At 40.2% G+C, this 25,326-nt stretch overlaps 1 protein-coding gene across 2 annotated transcripts in view; it reads left to right on the top strand.

Annotated features, from left to right (window-relative positions):
* Positions 1 to 25,326, top strand: part of PRKG1 (protein kinase cGMP-dependent 1) — a 903,020-nt gene that overhangs the window by 690,985 nt on the left and 186,709 nt on the right. For both annotated transcript variants that reach the window (XM_073353692.2, XM_073353691.2), the window contains 2 exons: positions 13,014 to 13,091; positions 17,830 to 17,924. In XM_073353692.2, coding sequence (XP_073209793.1) covers positions 13,014 to 13,091; positions 17,830 to 17,924 — 173 coding nt within the window. The remainder of the gene's footprint in view (positions 1 to 13,013; positions 13,092 to 17,829; positions 17,925 to 25,326) is intronic.

The following is a 25,326-nucleotide window of genomic DNA, read 5'->3' as shown; positions in this document are numbered from 1 at the left end:
ATGCTGTTCTTTGGAAAAAATGAAAATTATTTTAGATATGGTTAATCTAAATCAGGGTTACCAATTATTGAGGTTTTCTAAGGACAAGCCATCCAATGGCTTGAATAGTTAATCAAACCTAACCTCCCTCAGAACACAAACATAATCATTGGGATGAGTATCCAGGACCCCTCCAAAACAGTTTTCTTTGGCAGTGCTCATAAGTACCTGGCACTATGCTGTAACTCTTGGCCTCTGATATCTTCTAGCTCAGAACTCAGTTAAATAAGGAAGCATTTTGGTGTGCAAGTCCATTTATTGTATTTTATATCACTATAGGCAAACAGATATTTGAAAATACTGTAACTTTCACAACTATTTATTGTAAATAGAACAGCTTATAATAGATATGCTGGCTCAGGAAAAAGAGAAAAGACTAAGGGCAAGTCTACACTAGCACTTATTTCGATACAACTTAAGTCACTGGGATGTGGAAAAGCCATCCCCCGAGTGACATAAGTTACACCGACTTAAGTGCCAGTGTGGAAGTGGTATGTCGGTGAGAAGCTTCTCCCGCCAACAAAGCTATTGCCACTCAGGGAGGTGGAGTAATTATGCTGACAGGAGAGTTCTTTCCCGTTTCCATAGCACGTCAGTACAGCTGCATTGCTGTAGCGATTCTGGTGCAGACTAGCCCTAAGCTATTTCTCAGAACTTGGTGGTAAAATTTAGAGAAGTAGATATGTGCATGTGAGCTGCACAAAACTAAGGTTGAAATCCTGGGTCTGTTGAAATCAGTGGCACATTTTCCACTGTCTTCAATGCATCTAGGATTTCACCCTGAATGCTGAACACTTAGAGCAATTATATTAATGAAAAATTTGAGAAGTAAAGAATGAATCAATACCACAAAATTCAGATCTGGATCCTAGTTCAGATTTTGAAACCATCCTTCTCTCCTAAAATCAGGGTGTTCAAATCAGTAGTTTGATACATCTTCTGAATTATGTACTCCTGACTAATGGGCTACATTTTGTGATGAGCCTCCATAGTTATTTTACTAATTTACTAATTATTAGTTATTTTACTAATTTACTACTCCATAATTTTATCCCCAGAATTAGTTGTAGGTATAGAATTACAGATTCAGTTAATTGTACCAGCTGCTGACGCTGACCATTATCATAGAATATCAGGGTTGGAAGGGACCTCAAAAGGTCATCTAGTCCAACCCCCTGCTCAAAGCAGGACCAATCCCCAATTTTTGCCCCAGATCCCTAAATGGCCCCCTCAAGGATTGAACTCACAACCCTGGGTTTAGCAGGCCAATGCTCAAACCACTAAATGACTATACCCATTTATTCAGACAGACAAATAATTAGCCTTCTTAATGGGTGCAGCTGCAGGTTCAAAAGATTGTACGGATACATAATTATATGTCTGCATTTTATTACAGATGCCAAATTGTGTCTATGAGATTGGAATCCAGGATGGAGCCTTGTTAAAAATCCCGTCATATATATGTGTTAGTTTATATAAAAAGAAAAGTAGTTTTAATTTCTGAGAGGATTAATTTTAAAGCAGTGATTTGGTTAGCCCCATTAGTAAGAGTTTCAGAGTAGCAGCCGTGTTAGTCTGTATTCGCAAAAAGAAAAGGAGTACTTGTGGCACCTTAGAGACTAACCAATTTATTTGAGCATAAGCTTTCGTGAGCTACATCGGATGCATCGATGAAGTGAGCTGTAGCTCACGAAAGCTTATGCTCAAATAAATTTGTTAGTCTCTAAGGTGCCACAAGTACTCCTTTTCTTTTTATTAGTACGAGTAACTTCTTTATAGCAACACTCAAAATAGCATTTATGTGCGGCAGTGTTTTTCAGTTTTAGGGCCAGATCCTGAACACCACTTCATCCTGTTCGTGCTACTCCAGCAGTGCAAAAGATGTTAGAAAACTGGATTAATTAGCTGGCTGGGGGTTCCTTTAGCTCTATGACACCTGTTCTTGCCTGTCATACCAATATAGGAAACATGTTGGAGGTGGAAGCAGGCATAGCTGGACAGCACCATAATTCTGGTCATTGTGGGTCAGTGGAATGGTCTCTAGGGATTCAAGACACCCCTCTCCTGATTCACACACCTTATGTTTCAGCCAGGAGAGGTGGTTGGCTGCACAGACAAACTGGGGCAAGCTCTTTCCATCCAGGAGCTTTGGGAGACATTTTGTAGATTGCCTCCCAGTGTTCCCTTTGGTACAATATGACTCATCACAACCACCAACATTTCCATACATATGTTACACATGATACAACCTAGCCCTCAGTTTTGCAGGGACAGATACATTGTTAAAAGCATTAAGAAATGTAGTGCAGCTGCACAAACCAACTTTATGAGATATAGAACTGTCATTTTCTGTAAGTATTTTCTTATCCATTGTCTTTTTCTTAAAAAGTAAAAGACGCTTTTAAAATTGTGCAAGTAAAGTGTTACTGCTAAATATCATTAGATTAACATCTTTTTTGAAGGAGAAAGTAGTTAAGGACATTGAAGTCAATGAAGTCAATGGTAAATGGGACAAAATACAACATGGTTTTACAAAAGATAGATCGTGCCAAACCAACCTGATCTCCTTCTTTGAGAAAGTAACAGATTTTTTAGATAAAGGAAACGCAGTGGATCTAATTTACCTAGATTTCAGTAAGGCGTTTGATACCGTGCCACATGGGGAATTATTAGTTAAATTGGAAAAGATGGGGATCAATATGAAAATTGAAAGGTGGATAAGGAATTGGTTAACAGGGAGACTACAGCGGGTCCTACTGAAAGATGAACTGTCAGGCTGGAGGGAGGTTACCAGTGGAATTTCTCAGGGATCAGTTTTGGGACCAATCTTATTTAATCTTTTTATTACTGACCTCGGCATAAAAAGTGGGAGTGTGCTAATAAAGTTTGCAGATGATACAAAGCTGGGAGGTATTGCCAATGTAAAGAAGGACCGGGATATCATACAGGAGGATCTGGATGACCTTGTAAACTGGAGTAATAGTAATAGGATGAAATTTAATAGTGAGAAGTGTAAGGTTATGCATTTAGGGATTAATAACAAGAATTTTAGTTATAAGCTGGGAACGCATCAATTAGAAGTAACGGAGGAGGAGAAGGACCTTGGAGTATTGGTTCATCATAGGATGACTATGAGCCACCAATGTGATATGGCCATGAAAAATGCTAATGCGGTCTTGGGATGCATCAGGCAATGTATTTCCAGTAGAGATAAGGAGGTTTTAGTACCATTATACAAGGCACTGGTGAGACCTCGTCTGGAATACTGTGTGCAGTTCTAGTCTCCCATGTTTAAGAAGGATGTATTCAAACTGGAACAGGTACAGAGAAGGGCTACTAGGATGATCCGAGGAATGGAAAACTTGTCTTATGAAAGGAGACTCAAGGAGCTTGGCTTGTTTAGCCTAACTAAAAGAAGGTTGAGGGGAGATATGATTGCTCTCTATAAATATATCAGAGGGATAAATACCAGAGAGCAAGAGGAATTATTTAAGCTCAGTACCAATGTGGACACAAGAACAAATGGATATAAACTGGTCATTGGGAAGTTTAGACTTGAAATTAGACGAAGGTTTCTAACCATCAGAGGAGTGAAGTTTTGGAATAGCCTTCCAAGGGAAGCAGTGGGGGCAAAAGATCTATCTGGCTTGAACTCGATAAGTTTATGGAGGAGATGGTATGATGGGATAACATGATTTTGGCAATTAATTGATCATTAAATATTCATGGTAAATAGGCCTAATGGCTTGTGATGGGATGTTAGATGGGGTGGGATCTGAGTCACCCAGGAAAGAATTTTCTGTAGTATCTGGCTGATGAATCTTGCCCATATGCTCAGGGTTTAGCTGATTGCCATATTTGGGGTCGGGAAGGAATTTTCCTCCAGGGCAGATTGGAAGAGGCCCTGGAGGTTTTTCGCCTTCCTCTGTAGCATGGGGAACGGGTCACTTGCTGGAGGATTCTCTGCTCCTTGAAGTCTTTAAATCACGATTTGAGACTTCAATAGCTCAGACATAGGTGAGAGGTTTTTCGCAGGAGTGGGTGGATGAGATTCTGTGGCCTGTGTTGTGCAGGTCGGACTAGATGATCATAATGGTTCCTTCTGACCTTAGTATCTTTGAATCTATGAAAATACATGTGACATTAGATAGACCTCACTGGTCTTTGGGAATGTTTTCTAGCATGCTGTGTAGTTATTTTTAACAAGCCAATTATTTCTAACAAGCCATTTGCAGAAATGTTCATTTACTTCAAATGAAGCTATTGTGTCATCACCCATTAAGATTTAAGCAGAAATGTCTTGTGCTCATTCCAATGTAAAATGTTTCCAAGAGTTTCCATATATTGATAAAAAATGATGAAAGTGAACTGTTGGACACTGATCTTGAAAATACTTATATAAAGCAGTAGCTATAGTTATCTATTAGTGTTTGCAGGATCAGGGCCATGAGGTTTATGTGGATAATAGTTAACTGAGACAAATAGTAAGAATTAAAGTACTAACTAATTTATCTGATATGGAATTTGAAAGGAAGAGAGAGACGAAGATAGAGCATCCGATTCTCAGATGGTGTAAATTGATGGAGCTATGCTGACTTACTACAGTTGAGAAACTGGTCAAGAGACTTTAAAACAGCTAATAATTGGATTGGATTAACATTCTCATTTTACAGTTCCTCCTAAGAGGCTTGATTCAAAGCCTGCTAAAGTCAACTGAAATCTTTCCATTGACTTCAGTGGGCTTTGGAAAGGGTCCCTGATGAATGGGAATCTGAGGTTTTTCTAATATATTCATAATATTTATTATATTCAGATGAGTATTTTTGTTCATTTGTCCCATAAAAATATGCTTTGAATGTGGAACTTTTCTAAAAAATGTTCAATCATTGAGAAACGTTATTAATGTATTTTTTTCTTTCTGACCTGTTTCTTTTTGTAAATGTCATTCTCTAATTTACTCAATCACTTTTAGGTTTGAGACTTGGGGACCTTAAAAGTCAAAGCTGAGTGTTCATAGCTTCTCTCTCTCTCTCTCTCCCTCTTGTGACTATGAAAAATATTAGTTATGTGCTTACAAGTATCACAGCTTCAGGGTCAACTGCACCTTTGACCCTCTCCCTCAAGCCCTGCTCCCCCGCCCCCCAGTTTTCCTCTGGGACACTCTTTTAAGATTCCTGGCTGCCACTTGTCAATTGTCTTGGGCAGAGATCCATGTCTCTCACCCTCCAGAACAAGAGTTTAGGCTTTCAGTCCCTCTGCACCTCACTTTGGTTTCCTCAGCCGGTCTGACAGGGGTCCAGCACCTGTGATTAACCTCTCTCCAGGGACTGTAACAATATACACCAGTTACCCGCCAGCCTTCACAAAGTAAATTGCATTCATTCTTAAGATAAAAGCATTACAGAGAAAGCATTTATTAAAAAATGAAATAACTTATACACATGCTAAAAGCTTGCCAGAATTCACCGCAACTCCAACCTAGGGCTCTTGTAGATTTGAGTCTTTCAAATCCCACAACTGGGCTTGCCCACTTGGTTACAAGTCCGTGTCAGTTTTCAGAACAGGAACAAGAACCTTGACTGTCCAGTTCAGCTGTTTCTTTATATAACTTGGACCCTTGAGCTCCAGTCTTCAGGAACAGCTATTCACCAGTTAAAGGCCGTTTCTTCAGGGCATAGCTTCAAAACTGGGTTTTTTGCATAACCTTTTTCATTGAACGTAAAGGGAAACTAAAAAAAAATCAAACAATGAAAAAACTTATTGGTCACTTTATTAGGAAGAAACATATTGTCTAATGTTTCTGTGTCTTCTTCTTTACATATTTGTACACATGCATCTCATTCTTGGTATGCATGCATCCCATGCTCAGGAGATCAGAACCTTTTAACTAGCAGTGTCCATTAGGATTAAGTTTGCATTTTGCATGACTCATGCTACCCCTTCCAATGGCATAAAGGGCAGAGTAACCCTAACTGTCACCATTCAGTTCCTTTTTACCACCCGGGACAGTGAGACTGGACAGTGTCAGTGTCCTCTTAGCTACTGTAGATTCTCATTATATAGTTGTTAGTGTAGTTACTGTACTTACTTTCTTTTATTTCTTATATTTTTGTTCTAGCCTTTTGCTGCACATGCATGCCACGCGAACGCACCCAAACACCCACACACAAATAAATAAAGGTAGTGTTAGGCTTCTGTTAGCTAGCTGCCCCAGTACTGGGGCAATCAACCGTAGGGAGTGAATCAAAATGTCCAGGTTTTAAAACTTGTGCATTGTGTGATATGGCTATCCCCTTGAATGATGGACACATGGGGTGTATTTTTTTGCCTAGGGGAGGGTCATATCCCCCACCCCACCCCATGTGTACAGTTTGTAAATATTTTTCAAAACACACACAGAAAGCCAGCAAGACATGTTTAAAACTGTTCCTGATGGAAAAGCCTGCGAGAGGAGCATCTGACTCTGAAGTTCTCCTAAGGCAGTGATTCTCAAACTTTTGTACTGGTGACCCCTTTCACATAGCAAGCCTCTGAGTGCGCCTCCCCCACTTATAAATTAAAAACACGTTTTTATATATTTAACACCATTACAAATGCTGGAGGCAAAGTGTTGTTTGCGGTGGAGGCTGACAGCTCGCGACCCCCCCCCCCTGTAATAACCTCGTGACCCCCTGAGGGGTCCCGACCCCCAGTTTGAGAACCCCTGTCTTAAGGGAAGAAGCTCCTGTTCCTTCTTCAAAACTTCACTTATTTCAGAGGCTTCAGACAAGGATTCTGGTTGTTGAAGGAACTTACTGGCAGTTGAGGTCGCTCTACCTTTTATACCCTCGGGACTGCTAGTATGGGGGTATGTAATGGCCTCAGTGGACACCATTGATTAAAAGACTCTGATTTCCTGTGCATGGGATGCAGGAGCTCAAAAAGCAGGGTCTACATGTGCACAACATCTTTAAGAGCCACAGTTACTTTACTAGAACCCTTCTAGTGTCCTCTGGGATAATCACACTTCTGCTTTAACTTCTTCTGTGTTGGGCTAAATTCTGCCATCCGTGTACTGCCAGCCCCTGGTATTACACTGAACTGTCAGACCAATTTCTGTGGCAAAACACACTAAATTATGTAGCAGTGCTAATTTATTCTATTTCCATGAGATAACCTTCATCCCTATTGTCCCATGCTTACAAAAACACACATTCGTGGTTCTTGGTATGTAAAATTAGTCAATTATTATTTCAGCAATGACTAATTTCAACTTTTTGCTGTTTTCTTCAGATGACTTGCCTCCATGGGCCTCAGCCACCACATGGTTGTCTAGGCTGCCCAGCTAGGGAAGGGGAAGCTTGTAGCTAACTTCGGTGGCTCATCTCCCCAGCTATTTGGGCCTTGGCTACTGTACTGTTCTCCAGAGAACCAACCTTAACAGACTACATTTCTAATTTCTCCTGCTCCTTGGCTAAACTGGACTCCAGCACTGACTCCCTCCTATCTAGCTCCCGGAAGTAGTGTGTCAAGTATACAGTGTAATCCAATTAACTTTCTCTGTGTGGAAAGAAGGGACATCATCTGCCTCCAGAGCACTATGGCCTCTTTCTCCTAGACTCTCTGTAGAGCACTCCGTGGCACTGGATTCCCTAGAGTTAGGAAGCGGCAGGCACATAGTAGGCTGGAGGTAGAGACTGAGTGTTCACACATTGCGTGGGAGAAGTGTTGCGTGAATGCATATGCTCTCTCTAGTTTGGCCTCAAAGAGATAATGTGGGAAAATACCTAAATCCTGGACTTAATCCTCCAAATCTTTAGTCAAACAAATAATGCTTGATCTCACAGGTAGTTCCATTTGTCACTGGGACTACTTCAGGAATAAAGGTTATTTGCAGAAATTGGCCCATGTTGTTAAAAAACAGTTTTTATGTATTTACTTCCTAAGTCCTGCTTGAATAACATTTTAAAATTCATTTTCTGATCAATGTGTGTCTTGGAGTCTTCTCCCTCCTAGGAGATATACCTTAATCACCTAAGTAACACTCAGGTTTCATAAAAATATACACAAGAGGGTGAATTAGCTCTCTTCACCCTGGGTGGCGCCCTCTGAAAAATACAATCATGGATATACTGCTACTGTGTGATCCAATTTTCTTGTGAAAGTGCAGAGTACTCTTTTCTGGAGTAAGGCAGGGTCTGGAAGTCGAACACTTCGGAATTCTAATCCTGACTGGTGATGACTCTATTTGTGGTCTTGGACAAGTCAGATAACCATTATGCTTCAATTTTCCAACCATAAAATGTGGATATTAATACTTATTTACATACCTCATACTGGTGTTTTGGGATTTTTACTTAATGTGTGTAATGGGCTTTGAAGATAAGAAAGAATTCTATAAATGCTGAATGTTTGTTTATTTTTAAAGGCCCCCTTTCCAAATAGACTCTCTAAAATTTTTACTAGAGAAGACCCGTTAAAAATTAGGTCCTTTAGTGCAAGTGTAGACAAATAACAATCCCAGCAGAAATGTAAGTTGGCTATGTCTCTTATCTGCTTAGCTCGTGACTAGGACATAACAACCTCATTAAACCTGCTTGTTCGCCTTCCTCCTTTTTATTTCAGTTTTTTTAATTCAGATTTCATTGCTTCTACATCTGTTACCATTAAAACTTTCAGAACTTTATTTTCATACTCTTTCATTCAGAATATTGTTTCTATACTGTCTGTGGGTTGGTTTTTCACATATGAACCAGCTATAAAAAGTGTTTTGTTGGTTAATTCAAGTCATGTTGAATAATACTCCCATATACATGTTGAGCAAATATTACCATCTTTAACTTGCCTGACAAACAAGAAAGGCGAGGAAGATTGTTATTAGTTCTATTCTTTTATATAGCATTATGGGGAGCATGGCACTTTGCACAGATTCTTGCACCAAGGAGCATATAGTCAAAATAAATGGAAACAGTAAAATTAAAAAGATGAAGCATGAGAATGAGCAGAGTTGATTAATGATAGGAAGTGGGAAATTCTGAGAAAGAGTTAGCGGATTCTTGGGTAGTGTAGTGTGAAAAAGACATGGAGTCAAGCGTGAGAGGAGAAGACTAAAGAAATTACAGGGAGAGCATATGTCTGGAGAGATAGAAACAAAGGATGAGATTAAGCAGCATGAATGCTATGTAGAAGCCTAAGGTGGTAAACAACAAGACTGAAACTGATTTGGAAAGATATAGGAGGCCAGTGAATGATGGAATTCAGTGAGGAGTCAATGATCAGGATGCAAAGAGAGCTACTGTGTTTTGGATGCCCTAGAGACTGAAGTGCTTTGAAGGTTGCAAAAAAAAGATGATATAGTAAAGAAGGCAAGAGACAGTTATGTTTCAGCAGATGAGAGGGAGAGTAAGGGAGATTTTAGAGAGCCTGAAGAGACAGGATTTGGAGAAAGCCTGAATGTGGGGGGTAATTAATAGGGAGGAGTCAAATATGACAACTAGCTTGTGAGTCTTGATAATGGGGAGGTTGATGCAGAGGCAGTGTGTCCTGGTGAATAGAGCACAAGATTAGGACTCAGAAGTTCTGGGATCTATGTCCAGCTCTGCCACTGGCCTGCTGGGTGACCCTGGACAATTCACGTCACTGCCTTGTGCTTCAGTTTCCCCATCTGTAAAATGGGGATAATGATATTGACCTCTTTTCTAGAGCATTTTGAAATCTATGGATGAAAACATTTTTCAGAGGTTGTTGTTGTTGTTATGTTATTTATTTTGTTTATTAAAAAGGAGTGAAACAAAAGAGCTTGGGAGGAAAGTTTAAGTTTAGCTTTTGTCATATTGAGTTTAAGATGTTTGTCAGACTTCTAAAATGAACTATGATGCACTCAGAATGGCAAGAAAATATTGGACAAATGACAGAGAGCATAGAAATAGTGAGACTTGTTGACAATGAGGGGATAAGAGAGGGAGCAAGGGGGGATAGGAGTTTGAAGGTATATGATCAATAGACAGCTGAAGGATTGGAGGCAGATAGGAAGATCACAATAAATAGGAAACATTAGGATTAAATGCAATTGTTTAGTACCCTCTGTGGTACGAGAATGTCACCTAAGCATTGCTCAGCAGAGAGATATTTCTTTGAGGCAGGTAAAAGTCTCTTTTAGAAAAAATCAATCTGCTTACATGTTTAGATGTCCTGTGATTATTTATCCCAGTCACCTTTCACCACCACCTTTCAAAGGCTGAGGAAATATCACATCTCTCTTGGTACTTTTGTTTGTCTTTCTGTCCACAGATTTTAACAGGGATCCAGTGCACCAGTTGCATTGTGAAGATTAACTTCCCATCCAGAAGTTCTGGAAACTTTCTGCCCAGCATTTTCAGTGACTAGTGATATTCCTCAATTTTTGGGTGCCTCTCTTGAGGCACCATGAAAGCATTAGATTTTCAGAGAATAGTGCTCAGCACTTTATAAAATTGGCCCCTTCAAGGGTTTCAGGTTGTTCACGCAAAACTTTATGAACTCAAAATCCCTATCATCAAGCTGTGTCAGGGACCGGAAGCTCCTAAGTTTGTTCTTGCAGAGTTTCAGGGATTCCACTTGAACATTGTGGCTCTTCCAACTTTGCCACATGGGGGGCAAGAAGGGAGTTCTGCTCCCAAATCCAGAGGCTCATGAGAGACTCACCAGAAGCCAGGGCCTTCTGCACAGCAGCCAGAGTAATATTTCCATGGAGTTTCCCTTCCTGAAGAGTCATGAGAATTATTCAGCATTGGTGACTCACCATAAATTAATGTCTCTTTGATTATATTTTTTCTTTAGATTGTAACGGATATTCAGAAACTGGAGTTACCTTCTGATGCTAACATTTTCAGTTTTCTCTAACATTTTTGTCATGATCAATCAATGCAAACATTGTACAAACCTCTGTAGACTCAAACTAATTGCTTTTTAGGAATAAAATATCTTTGTCAATTGAATTATTGTTTAATTAGACATGAATACTTGCCTCTCCTACCACAGAGCTATTTTACTTTATATTTATTTGCTCCTAAATCAAGTGCTTCCACAACAAAGATTTTTTTTAGCTATATTCAGTATTTTACATGAATCCTAAAATATCTTTTCATTGTAGAGTGTTGTTACCTGAGTTCAAGGGAGACCAAAAAGACTGAGAGTGAAAATGATAGATCAACAAACTGATTTGGAAAAAATAAGGATAGTTCCAAACCTCAGCCCATTTTGAAGGTTCAGATTAGTTCAAATGAATTCCTTCATTTTGAGTCAAGGTCTTTTCCACCTATACTTCTGCTGATATACTACTTTGAGAACACAGCAGATTTGTCAGTCTTTGCTGGGCCTTGCTGCAGTCTTCAAATAACACGTTCACTAGAACTTAGTGTTTCAAAGGTTCATATTGCTATCTGGGGGAGCACAAGAGGTCTGAATACAGTAATCATTACTGCATTAAGAACATAAGAATGGCCACACTGGGTCAGACCAAAGGTCCATCCAGCCCAGTATCCAGTCTGCCGACAGTGGCCAATGCCAGGTGCCCCAGAGGGCATGAACCTAACAGGTAATGATCAAGTGATCTCTCCCCTGCCATCCATCTCCACCCTCTGACAAACAGAGGCTAGGGACACCATTCCTTACCCATCCTGGCTAATAACCATTAATGGACTTAACCTCCATGAATTTATCTAGTTCTCTTTTAAACCCTGTTATAGTCCTAGCCTTCACAACCTCCTCAGGCAAGGAATTCCACAGGTTGACGGGCGCTGTGTGAAGAAGAACTTCCTTTTATTTGTTTTAAACCTGCTGCCCATTACTTTCATTTGGTGGCCCCTAGTTCTTATGTTATGGGAACAAGTAAATAACTTTTCCTTATTCACTTTCTTCACACCTGTCATGATTTTATGACAGGTTTCAGAGTAGCAGCCATGTTAGTCTGTATTCGCAAAAAGAAAAGGAGTACTTGTGGCACCTTAGAGACCAACCAATTTATTTGAGCATAAGCTTTTGTGAGCTACAGCTCACTTCATCGGAGCTGTAGCTCACGAAAGCTTATGCTCAAATAAATTGGTTAGTCTCTAAGGTGCCACAAGTACTCCTTTTCTTTTCATGATTTTATATACCTCTATCATATCCCCCCTTAGTCTCCTCTTTTCCAAGCTGAAAAGTCCTAGGCTCATTCACCACAAAAGCCTGATAAGGCCACCACCATTTATTTAACCTGTGGGAAATCTAGGTCAAAATTTTAGGTGGGATGCTTTAAGTTGATTTACCTCTGCATTTGCCTGTTATTGATCTGCTGACACCCAACACCTTTGAAAATCATACCAGTTATTTAGAAGCCTAAATATGGATTTAAGGACTTAGCTTGGAACATTTTATTTTTTTTGTCTAAATTCACCAAAATTACATTGATTGGTGTAATACAAGGAATTTCATCTAGCCCATTTTTCGACACTCACTCTGACTGGATAGGACAGAATATTATCAGTTAATTTTAGTATAAACCAGGGGAACAAATCAAGACTAATAATAAAACTTATTTTAAGTAAAAATAACTCCTAAATAAAGCCACTGATAACAGGAGTATAAAATAAGATGAACACCACAAACATAAATGAAAATATTTGGAAAAGGACCACTGTTACAAGCAGTTTATTACCATAGTTTTGGTTTGTACTGGATGCTCTTCAGAAAAATTCCTATGTCTTGTTCCATTAGGATACATGGATTGAGGACTGAGGATAAGGCATCCAGACAAAAGCTGGCACTAACAAAATAATAAGAAAAATGGACAAGACAAAATGATTTATTTTTCACTGTTATATTTCTTGACATAGGGTAATTCTTAACTCGTGACAGATGACAGGCTTGGATAAAACTCATTCAGGCTTACTGCCTCCCTAAGAGTTATCTTGTGAAACTGCTGGACTACAAACTGAGTGACAGCCTGATTCCTTTTGTTCTTGTTAATTTTTCCACAGACGCATTATGAAAATGGAGAGTACATTATCAGGCAAGGGGCTCGAGGGGACACTTTCTTTATAATCAGCAAAGGAAAGGTAAGTTGTTGTCACCCCTTTCAAAGCAAATGTCACGTACAATGATGGTGTAACTCTGGGAATGCAGTGTCAATCAATCCTTTTCTTGCAGGGCCACAAATGTTAGAACATTTCACATTTAATTAAACTTCTTGGCACAGTGTCAGTTGGGGAGAAAAAATCCACACACACCCCAAAGGCAGATCTCACACACTGTTTTACACGTACTCACAATGAACACTTTTTGGTTCATGAAAAATGTTGTTAAGCCACCTTGGTTGCATGACTAGCAATATCAAGACTTTATTTACAACATTTCTAGTATAGACATCATCTAAGACTGCCAACATGGGTGCCAGTTATGTTGGTAGGTCTTGTAACATGGATATATGCCTTCTAGGAATGAGACATAACAACTACTATTGAGTTTCGTTTAGTCAGTGCAAAGTTGGGCTAGATGTGATCCAGAAATACATATTTTAATCCCTTGCTCTAAATATAATAATTATTATTTATTATTTGTATTGCTGTAGCACCTATATGTATATACCATAGATGGATAGAACAAATAAACACTGACTGAACACTTATTTTTTTGTTAAGATTTAAATCATGGGGACCCACAGAACTGCTAAGCTGTCTTTCTGAACTAAAATAAAATATATTGTACCATATTTCTATTGAAATTTCTAAAATTTGGTGCCTTCTTTGATGCCTTAGCCTCTACTCAGCAAGTTACAAGGGGGGAAATGCTTTAAACCTCTTAGTTTTCTTTCACAATCTTGGTAGCTTTAGACAATCCTTTTTTGACAGTTGCAAATTCCATTTTATTTGGTGTTAAGCTTGGCAAACACATTGCTCCTTACCACAGCAGGATGCAGATGTTCAAGGGAAGGCACTGCAATTTCCCGCTGCAGAGAATACATACTGAAACACAGATAAAACTAAACAAAAGGGGACAGATAAATTGGTGGGGTCAATCCCAACCTTCTTTTTACCGTTCTTATATTTACACAAAGTCACAGGTTAATACAGGCAATTTATTATGAAAGGCAACAAAAAAGCCCAGATATTGGGGAAGAAAAGAGAGAGTAGTTTAGTTAGTTCTGACATGACTGCCACACATACAGGGGTGTCTTCTGAGAGAGCATGTGACATTGCTAGCTCACAAGTACTGAAGCTAGTACTCTGTCTTGCTCACATTCCCTCTGTCTCTGTAACCCATATTTATCAAACAGCTGAAGTCAAATGTTCACTAGAGGGAAAAAAAGCTGTGTGTATTTTCCATGTGAATAAGTCAATCATTGGCAGGTTTTCTAAATGGAGTACATTATGGGGTGTGCATTTATTATGAAGCCTCAGAAAGTTCCTTTATGTTATCCTCCCCCTCCTTCTCCTGTACTCCTCCCCCTTCCCACCCCATCCCTGTATCTTTCATAATACTCTCAAGCTTTTCCAGCTTCTTCTGATCAGGAGTAACTGATCCCATCATAATCTTTTCCTTACCTCTCTGAAGAAGGAAAACCATGACACAAATGATCCCCACATGAACATTCCTTTCCAGACACACTGGCCTTATCTGTATCCTCCTCTACTCGAAACAGGTTGCACCCTGTCCTCTGTACTCAGAAGAGTCCCCAGATCCCTGATTGGCAGATTCACCAGTCAGTGTGCAAAATAGACTGATATTTCTGTGCACCCAATTGTCATGGTCTGCCACTAACAGCAATGCCACAATGTTATGGTGGATATCTACATGGGGTCTAAATGTTTTTTTGGCAGACTCCCTTTTCCCTTTATTGCTTATTCCCATGTTGACTGTGAGAGCTGATGGGCAGCCAAGGCAGTTGAAATAAAACAGTGCTTGCTGAAATTTGCCTCAGGCCCTTGACCAGAGACTTGAGATGGAGGCTGTTACAGGGATTCCCACTGTGCCCTATTTAACTATTAGTGTGCACATCCACCTCACTACTACAGATTTCCAGAGAGGACTGTGGTGAAAGGTGATGGATGGCGAAACTGGAGATCAGTAAATTTAATAAATGCCTTTGGCAAGTATATGAAATCTCTGCTTTATATGGGAATGGTGCCATGACAACAACACAGCACAGGCCTGAGTTCCCAGGACTCACCGCCAGAGCCCTGGCACTCAAACAGTTAAATAAGATGGATTATAGTATATGACCATACCTTGCACAGACATGGCCACCCAACATCCCAAACTGAACCCTGGGTCAGACAGTTAAATAAATCAATCAAGGATCTGACTGCAGCCCACGTGCCTGGGCATGTACATGCTGCATGCAATTAATTGGTTTGAATATTTAGAAGACCATTAGTTATAAAGCTGTTTCCAATTTCTGATATTCATATAGCTCAGTGTGTCCAGCAGTGATATCTTGGGCAAAACCTGACAGAACTGAACAAGAAAGGTCCTAAAAATTCCTTAATCCTGGCAGCGTAGCTCCTCTCACAAATTACTCCTTTGGTCTCCCAGGGTATATCTACACTGCAATTAGAAACCTGCGACCGGCCCATGCTAGCGGACTCTGGTTTGCTGGGCTTGGGATAAGGGGCTGCTTAATTGCAATGTAGATGTCTAGGCTCAGGCTGAAGCCCTGCTGCTGGGATCCTGCAAGGTGAATAAATTGTTTACTACCAATAGTTTGCACTCTTCTGCTCACCACATGCTGATAGTCTGGCACCGTTCAGTGCTCAGTCAGTAGAGTGAAATCATGTGCCATGCTGTGCTGTAGCATGCCATTTTTCCTGTAAAAATCAATGTCACAAATGTAATAGGTGCATTATTGGTGCCATATTATCTGGTGATTAATGTGTATCATCACTTTAAACTGTGATCCCTTGGCATTTCTTTTCTAGGACACACAGAGGATCACAGAGCTAAAATGTATTAAGTCTTTCTTTACTTAGTTTTTTTCCATCTGCTACAAACAGTTTTATCCAATCTGTTACGCTTTCCCTACCCTCATCTGATCTTTGATAACTCACTGCAAAACTTTATTGTAGGCTGAGTGCTCATTAATGACTCAAAACTACTATGTTGAGCACCCATACCAAGAGACAGTAGACGGTAGAGGAAATGGGTTTTTTTTAGGTTTTCACAACAAAATTAAACTAGAAAGCTTTCCATATCCCCCATATCAGAACTAAATTAAACTGTTTGAAATCCCAGAATGCTTTGTGAATTTGCATATGCAGAACCTGAGATTTTCACAAAATGCAAGTGGGATTTGCAAATTTGATCTAAGGGTGAAATGTTGCCATTTTCCTCTGCCCACTAAATTTCTTGCACTGGATGTTGCACCTGGCCCAGCATCCTCTCTCAATCTGACCATTTTAAAACATTCAGAGTTCACCCTTGTTAAGTCTAGGTTCAAAGAAAAGAATTGCCTCTCATATGAGGGTCATATACATCCCAGATCTACCTATCACCTTTTCAAGGGGTTTCTGAATCTTTGGTGGACTAATGGAGTGTGCTGTATTATCCTTAATACTAGTGGTATATCCAGAAAGGATTTGCCTTGCAGTAGTTGCTAGGAGTTTACCAATTTGTCATGGAGACACAACAAGCTACAAGGAAATCAGGGTTTCTTATTATCTTAATGCAAAGTAGAATGGTCTTCAGAAGAGCAATTAGAAGATATTAGAAGAAAAATTAAAAAGAATTAGCACCTCCAGTGCTGGAACTCCATCTCCTATGGATATGAAGACCTCCAACCATTGTGTATTGCCCATATATATATTTTTAATCTGTGCCTACATCAGGCTCACACTATGCATCATTTTTCAGTTGTGTTGGAAATCCACTTTTCATCTGCAAAACCTGCTTTTCTTTTTCACAGCAAAAAAATGTCAAGGCACAGCTGCAGACTGCCACTTTTCATTCATTAAATTGGCAAAGGTGGTTAAAGGCTGTTAAGCCACATTTGCAGTTTTTAATTTTATTATATTGCTTTTTATTTTCATTTTTTAAATCAAAAATACATGGAAGTTCTTTATTTCTGCTCCAGCTAGCATTTGGGGTCCATGACTGTGTCCTTTCATTGCATTCAATGATTCAAAGAGGAAGGGTTTTCATTCTGTAATGAGAAAAGGAGGACTTGTGGCACCTTAGAGACTAACCAATTTATTAGAGCATAAGCTTTCGTGAGCTACAGCTCACTTCCTCAGATGCATATCGTGGAAACTGCAGCAGGCTTTATATATACACAGAGAATATGTTCTCTCTTCATTTCAGCTTGTAGACTAGTTTCCTGATTAGTGAATGGTGCAGAACAGAATAACCTAGAACTCTGTAAAAAGAAGCCCACATAATAAGTCCATCTTGTAATATAAAAGATTTGGACCTCCAGTTCTAGAGCTGACTCCATACAAACAGACCCCTGTGCTCACACAGTCAATTGCCAGATTGGGGCCTCAAACGCAAAAATAAATGAGAGGGCACGATTCATATTAGTATTTTCAAAAATAATACATACCCCAATAAAAAGTAATTATACATTTCCATGAATGGCCTAAGAGGCTTGTTTGGGGAACTGGCCATAGTAGTACGCTTGATTACATAGATCTAAAATGGTGATTGGCAAGGCTCTAAGGAAGTTCAGGATACAGGAATTATCAAGTTAACCAGATAGGAACCTGAATCGGTTATTAATTGAAAATGCCATCAGATGACTCATACATTCCCAAATGAGTAGGTTTTATTAATAAAACATTTTGGTTTTTTTCTTTTCCACAGGTAAATGTTACTCGTGAAGATTCACCCAGTGAAGAGCCAATCTTTCTCCGCACTTTAGGGAAAGGAGATTGGTTTGGAGAAAAAGCACTTCAGGGGTAAGTACTACAAATTATATAGCTGTTCAACTGTGATTCACTGCAGATAGGGATTCTGGAATAGCTTATTGGGGTCTTGCAGCTAGAAGATAGAACTGAATTCTAAGCAATCTTGCTGAGTCATCGTCCTGGAGGCACTGATAACCAGTCTGTAGTGAAGGTTTGTTGCATTGGAATTTGGCCTTAACTTGGTATTAAAATCCCTGTTTTGTACTTAAATGTCTGAATGTAGACCTCAATTTGGGTCTGATAAGCTTTTCTTATTTTTAAAATTTTCCACCTTGTGGTATGTTTCATGTGTTGGGTGAGCACATAACAGCAGACTGCATGTAAAGTGGTGGTGTGCACACTTGAGCAACTTAGACTGTTTTTAATGAAGTGTTTTGTTTGGGAGTTATAACTATGCTTGGAGGGAACTTAAAGGTGTAAATAGGAGTCCACCATACATGTTATATGTCCACCATTTAATACTTAGTCCTGTCATGAGTACAGGGGACTGGACTAGATGACCTCTTGAGGTCCTTTCCAGTCCTATGATTCTATGTTAATATTAAATAGGAGTATAGAAGTGTAATACTCTGTATACACTGTAATAGAAGTGTAATATTTCTTCAATGGTGTACTAAAGGTACATAGGGAAGGCAATGTAGAGACTTTTTATAGGTTTAGATGTACAGTAGAACATTCAGGGATATAGTTGCATGACTCCTATTAATGTTAGTGGGCACCATACAGTTAAATCTCCCATTCTTAAAATTTACCTCTGCCTATAAGCTCTATGGCAACCTTTCCTTTTCTTTCTCATATTGTAACCTCCACATTCAGTCATTTACAAACCAGTCTTCGTCAAAAGAGCCCAAGAACCCTTTTAGCCAAATTTTGTGGCACTTCTGACATCTAGAGAGAACTGGCCAACATTATTACCCATCTCAAGTGTCCAAAACTCATGAGTCAGAGGCAGGCCCACCAAAACCACGAGATCAACTTAAAAACCATGAGCTTTTTTAAATAATAAATTTGAGGTTATTTTAATTTGCCTTCTGATTTTCTAACCTTTACGGTTTACTTGAGCAATATATCCAAGCTTTTCTCTGTAGCCATGAGAGCTAGAAACTTTTTTTTTTTTATGAAAACTGAAATTCTCAGAAAACCACATGACTCCAGGAGCTTGGGTTTCAAGAAAAACACCAAATATCATAAAACTTGCAAGAAAATTTTGAGAGTTGGCAACTCTGGGCCAAATAAGTCTGGAAACAAACAGGTCTGAGAAATAGAAGAATGCTCATAACGCACCTTCTCAAACAACTTCTAATAATACAACTACTCCAGAGTTTAGGTTCTTATTTTTTAATAACGAATTTTTTAAAAAAAATTCAAATACAGTTGTGTTTGTTAGCTGCCTTAGACTAAAATGAATTAATTCACAATAGGTATTTAAACAATTTGTATATTTTAAAATATTCAGTATAAAATGGCTTTTATCTTCTGAAATTAACCTGAAATCTTGCTATAATTGGTATTGTATTTTCAATGTATAGAGGTAGGATAATACCCAGATGCTTTTTGAATGAAAATGTACATATCTGAGATACTGCAGGCTCAGTTTACTAGTAAACTCAGTAATGCTGTAGGTAGACTTAAATTTGATAGTTTGGAAGTATATCTGCAGCTAGATAAATAACTGACAAATGTATATGTGTATATATATATATATATACATATATATATAAATGTTTAGACGTCACTGTTGTTTACTGCAGGATGTGTCTATATGCTTCTATTAAATGTTTGTGAATATGAGTTTAATATAGATAGATATAGACAAGCGGTACATGTTTTCTTTTGATATTTTCTTTGTACCTAGTTAACAGCTAAAGATAATTTTTCAAAGCTTTCTTTGGAATTTTTAGTCATGTGACACCCATTGACTTCAATTGGAATTGTTCAACAATAACTTCATCCAATGCTGTGAAAATTTACCCCACAGTGATAATGTGTTAAAAATAAAAACTGAGCTTCATGTGTAATTTCATATGCATTTTATCCAGTTACAATTAATAGCAATAGGGAGTATTTTACTATTTCAGCAATGCTGAATAGTTGCAGTCTTCATTATGCATACTGCTGCACAGAAGGAATTTGGATAACAAGTATTTTGTATGATACGTTGGAAATACTTACGCTGACGTACAAGTCCTGTGATAACATGCATTATCCTATTTTTCTAGCCAGTACACCACACATTTCATTTTACACTATCCCAGTCACAATAACAGAAACAAAACAAGTCACAAAATTACCACAGCCATATTTTTTACAGTAATAGTTAAACTTCCCAACACATTTGCCTTTCAGTTTCCTGTCTAATTCAGTCTGAGATGACAATATATACTGTAGGACTAGAAATAGTCACTGTACATTATTTTTTGCTGTATTTCATAGTTAAACTAATTTTTGACAATTTTTTAATATTGATTATTTCTAGCAACAGGCAGGTGGCAGGACTCATCTACATAGTCCAGCAGGGAGCATGAAAATAATGTAATGTAAACATCTATTGCACCTAAACAGCCCTATAGTAGCTTATCCATTCTGTTGTGCTCTTTCTGTACCATACCAATGGAGAATAACATCAGCAGCTGAATTCTAGCATTTTCCAAAAATGTGAGATACAAGGGATTCTAATCTGTAGTGTAGATACACTAATGCAGTGGTTCTCAACCTTTTGGGGCTCAGGACCCGTTTGTAAATGTTTATGGCCTGTCACAACTCAGTAAATAGTCTTGGGGTGGAGGCCATGGGGCAGAACTGTAACTAGGCATTTTAGCTCCGGGGGTGAGCAATCATATTTTGTGCCCGCCACCAGAGGTGACATGGGGGGAGGGGCCCCCAATTTTTTAGTTGTCCCACCCCTCCAACCCAGACAGCCTGGGTGGCCTGCTGAGGTTCATCAGAGGGTGGAGGTGGTGCTCCTCTACCAAGCCCCACCTCCTAGCATCACCTGCCTGAGCCACCCAAGCTCTTGTGCTGTGAGGCTGGCTGGGCTTGGCTCTCCACTCCGGGCATTGCAAACTCCAGGGTTGCAGCGCCATTCACCCCTGCCTTCCTTGCTGAACCAAATTTGTGTAAGTGGAGTTGTGACCTGACTCATGAGGTTGCAGTGCCACTCACTCAAATTTGGCCTAACAGACTCCAAACCTGAGTGGTGTTGGGACCCTGGAGGTTGCAGGGAGGCAAGCCCAGCCAGGCCTTTGGGACAGGAGCCACCTGTGACCCTTTGAAACATTCTGGTGACCCAATTTTGGGACCCAACCCTCTGGTTGAGAACCTCTGCACTATTGTACCCCTTTCAGAAATCCAGTGTCAGTGTTTCTAGAATATGGTGTTCATTAAACCCATCTTCCTTGTTCCCCCTCTTTCCTTTCCTCCTGAAAGCTTCAAAATGTTATCTCACTAAGCTCTCAGCTCTTATTGACTAAGGATCCCAACAGTCACTTCCAGACTCTCATATGCCATATGGCAATGTAAAGCCTGCCAGGTCATTAATAACCATTGATAACTGCTACAGAACCTTGGCAGTACATTTTTATAATTCTCAACAGATTGAACAAATATCATTATTCTATAAGCTATATGAGTACAGTGTAACAGCCTATTACAATTAACACCTGTGAATCAAATGTACTCTTTCTTTTTGCTGCTCTGTTGTTTCTGTAAATTAACTGTGGCTCCTAAATTAGGGATTTTCAACTACTTTTGACATTATTAGCATATTTTTATGCTGCTTTTCTTTGGAACTTGCCAAATAATGCCCCTTAAAATATACAGCTTCATCCTTTAATTTTCCATGTATTTTTTTTAAAAGGGGTTGGCAGTCAATGGAAGGATAGAGTAACAGTGAAGGAAAGAAAACTTTCCTTAATTTTAACACTCCAGTGAAATCATGTAAAAAGAAGTATTTTTTCCATTTAAATCTTTCATGTGGATGGAGGGAGAATTGTGAGGAGCTGCCCTTCTTCTGGGTAGATGAGGAAGGACGTGGTACTTGATTTGTTTAGCCAGGCATTTTGAGCCTGACAGACTTTCCCCATTCCTGAAATTTCCTATGTTGTGAATTTTAGTTAAAGTTTCAGTATTGCCAACTTGCATTATTTTTAATGTAAGTCTCACAATATCTGAATGTTTCTATTATTTATCTATTTATTTGTATTACTGTAGTGCCAAGGAGGCCTAGTCATGGACCAGGTGTTGGATCATGCTAGGTGTTGTACAAAGACAGGAAAAAAAGGCAGAACAAAAAGACAGACTCTGCCTCAAGTTGCTAACAAGTATAAGACCAGAGACAACAGATGGAGGTGTACAAGTAAACACCGTAATACTATTGGTCAACGTGATAGGCAGTGATCTCTGCACACCAACCAGACTAAACATTGTTAAGCTTTTGTACGCATCACAGTAAAGGAGCGTGTTAAAGAGGGATTTCAAGATAGACGATGAGGTAACTTTGCATATGGGGAGTGCCTCCCAACTGTGTTGGGCAGCCTGGGAGAAAGCACGAAGTTGTTTGTTTGAAAATTTAACAAGTAGGCAGTGGAGACTGGCATCATGGGTTAAATGGAGGTGGACATAAAAATCTTGATAGGGAATGAGAGATGATAGATAGGGTAGGGATTGACTTTGAAAGGCCTTGAAAGTCAAACAAGCATCTAAAGTTTGATGTGATCGAGAAGGGTGAGCCAGTGGAGGGATTGAAACAAGGGTGTAATCACAGACAGTGGGTGAACCCCCGCTTTGGGGAGGCAAGCCCACTGGACATGCCCCATCCCCCTGAGGCCCCATCCCCTGCATGCTGGAGCCCCAAACCCCCCATAACAGAAGGAGCCCTGAGGGCCCCCCCGCAACTGTAAGAGTCCCGGCCTGCCTACCCCAGCCAGACTGGGCTGTCCCCGCTCCCAAAGCATCGGTCTGGTCTTAGCCACACTGGGCTGAGCCACCACAACCCTGCCAGGCCGGCAATGCTAGGCTGAGCCACTGGGCCAGCCGGGGCCACGCCAGGCCCCTGAGCCGTTGGCCACGCTGAGTGCCAGGCTGAGCCGTCGCCGCCTGGCCTCCGGCCACACTGGGCTAAGCCGCGGCCATGCTGGGCTGAGCTGCTGCCCCCGACCCCAGCCACATCAGGCTGAGCTGCTGGGCCGCCCCCGGCCATGCCGCCCCCTCCCTGAGCTGCTGGCCAGGCTGAGCCCCCAGTCCCACCAAGCACTGGGCCGGGCTGCTCCTAGCCAGCCCCAGCACACGGAGCCACCTCACTCCCCCGCCAGTTCCTCCCGCCCACTGCTGGCTCACCGTGTTCCTTCCTCACTCCCCTGCCCCCGCAGAGGAGGGACCCGGCAAGCAGTGGCAGGCAGGCAGAAGCAGCAGCAACAGACGATGGGGGCCTTGGGAAGGGACAGGGGCATGGCCACTGCGGATCTGATGTCTGGCAGCGTGTCGGTGGCAGCTGCACCAGGGAAGGCTTAGCCTTCACTGGCATATTATACCTGCCGTCCATGGGTGTGATATCGTCAAAGTAACAGGATAGGAAAATGATCTTTGCAGCAACATTCTAAGTGGATATGAGTGGGAGGAAATTGCATTTGTCAAGGCCAGAGAGCAGGAGGTTGCAGTAATTGAGACACAGGCTAATGAGTGCTTAAATGAGAGTTTTAGCTGTGTAGATGGATAAGAAAGGCCATATCTCAGAGATCTTATGCAGAAAGAATTGGCAAGATTTAGCCTGGATGTCAGGACCTAGCGAGAGGTCCTAGAGAAAGGCAAAGTTTTTAATTCTCATTAATTTCTGATTTCTACCTTTAATCTCATAAAGCTTTGCCCTTCTCCAAAATGGCCACCAATTCCCATTTCTGCAATGGAACTGAAGCCACAGTTTACCCTTGGAAGGATGGATGCCATTTAAACCTTTACAGGTGAAAGTGAGGCTGCTCCAGCAAACTGCTGAAGTTTGTGTTATGTAGGGCTTGCATTTAGGCCTCTCAGAGCAGGTTCTTACTGTAATACATGTGCTCATGTTGAAACCATATCTTTTTGGATCTAATTTTTTTAAGTATGTTCTTTGTGTATTTGTGTTAAATGTAACAGGCCAAATCCTAAAGTCAATGGCAAAATCCTACTGAGGTTTAAAAGCAGACACATTATCTCAAACTACTGCTTTCTACCAAATACAGTTTATCACTGATGGGGAAAACTCACTTTCTGAACCTTTCTGAAGACGTTCTAGAATACATTGGAACACCATTAAATAAAGAATTAGAAACCTGATACTCAGAGGTGCTGAGCATCTGCATATCCTGTTGATTCATGAGGAGTTTGGGGCACTCAATATTTCTCAAAAGCAGGCCATACATACACAGCTTCAATTTTTGCTATCCAATACACTGAGCATTATATTAAAGAGTGTCCTTTGTGTTTCTTCATACTAGAAACACTGAATACGTATGTTATGGTAGTCATTAGTGTTGTTGTGTGTTTTGTTTATTTCATAGAATATCAGGGTTGGAAGGGACCTCAGGAGATCATCTAGTCCAACTCCTTGCTTAAAGCAGGACCAGTCCCCAACTAAATCATCCCAGCCAGGGCTTTGTCAAGCCTGACCTTAAAAACCTCTAACCAATGAAATTCCACCACCTCCCTCGGTAACACATTCCAGTGCTTCACCACCCTCCTAGTGAAAAAGTTTTTCCTAATATCCAACCTAAACCTCCCCCACTGCAACTTGAGACCATTACTCCTCGTTCTGTCATCTGGTACCACAAGAACAGTCTAGATCCATCCTCTTTGGTGGTGTTGATATTTCTGGTTGTGATGCTATTTCTTATTTAAAAAAATAAATAAAAAGATTATGGCATTTTTCACTACAGTTGCTATTTCAGTATTAACTGTTATCCCCAATCCAAAGTAGTTGCATTTATTCTCAATTTCACAACAATAAGCAAATGTTTCTAGGAATAGGAAAATAATACTGGTGCTCTAAACCAAAAACAGGACTCTTAACTGTGACGGGTTGCGTCACAGAAACCCCCTTGGGACTGCCACCTGATGTGCTGGGACTACCTCTGAGCCTGTTTTCTCTGGCAGTTTGGGACTTCAGTACCCTGCCTTCTTGTGCCAGATACGCTAGCCTGCTACAAACACAGACCCAGGTCTGAAACACTTCCCCCAAAAGCTGCAGGATTAACTGAAAACAGCTTAAGAAGTGCTCCTGTCTCCAGCACCCAGATACCCAGTTCCCAATGGGATCCAAACCCCAAATAAATCCGTTTTACTCTGTATAAATCTTATATAGGGTAAATTCATAAATTGTTCGTCCTCTATAACACTGATAGAGAGATATGCACAGCTGTTTGCT

Source organism: Lepidochelys kempii, chromosome 7 (assembly GCF_965140285.1).
Source record: "Lepidochelys kempii isolate rLepKem1 chromosome 7, rLepKem1.hap1, whole genome shotgun sequence".
Lineage (NCBI taxonomy): Eukaryota > Metazoa > Chordata > Testudines > Cheloniidae > Lepidochelys > Lepidochelys kempii.
Note: the sequence above shows the minus strand (reverse complement) of the source record. Positions and strands in the feature narration are given on the sequence as shown.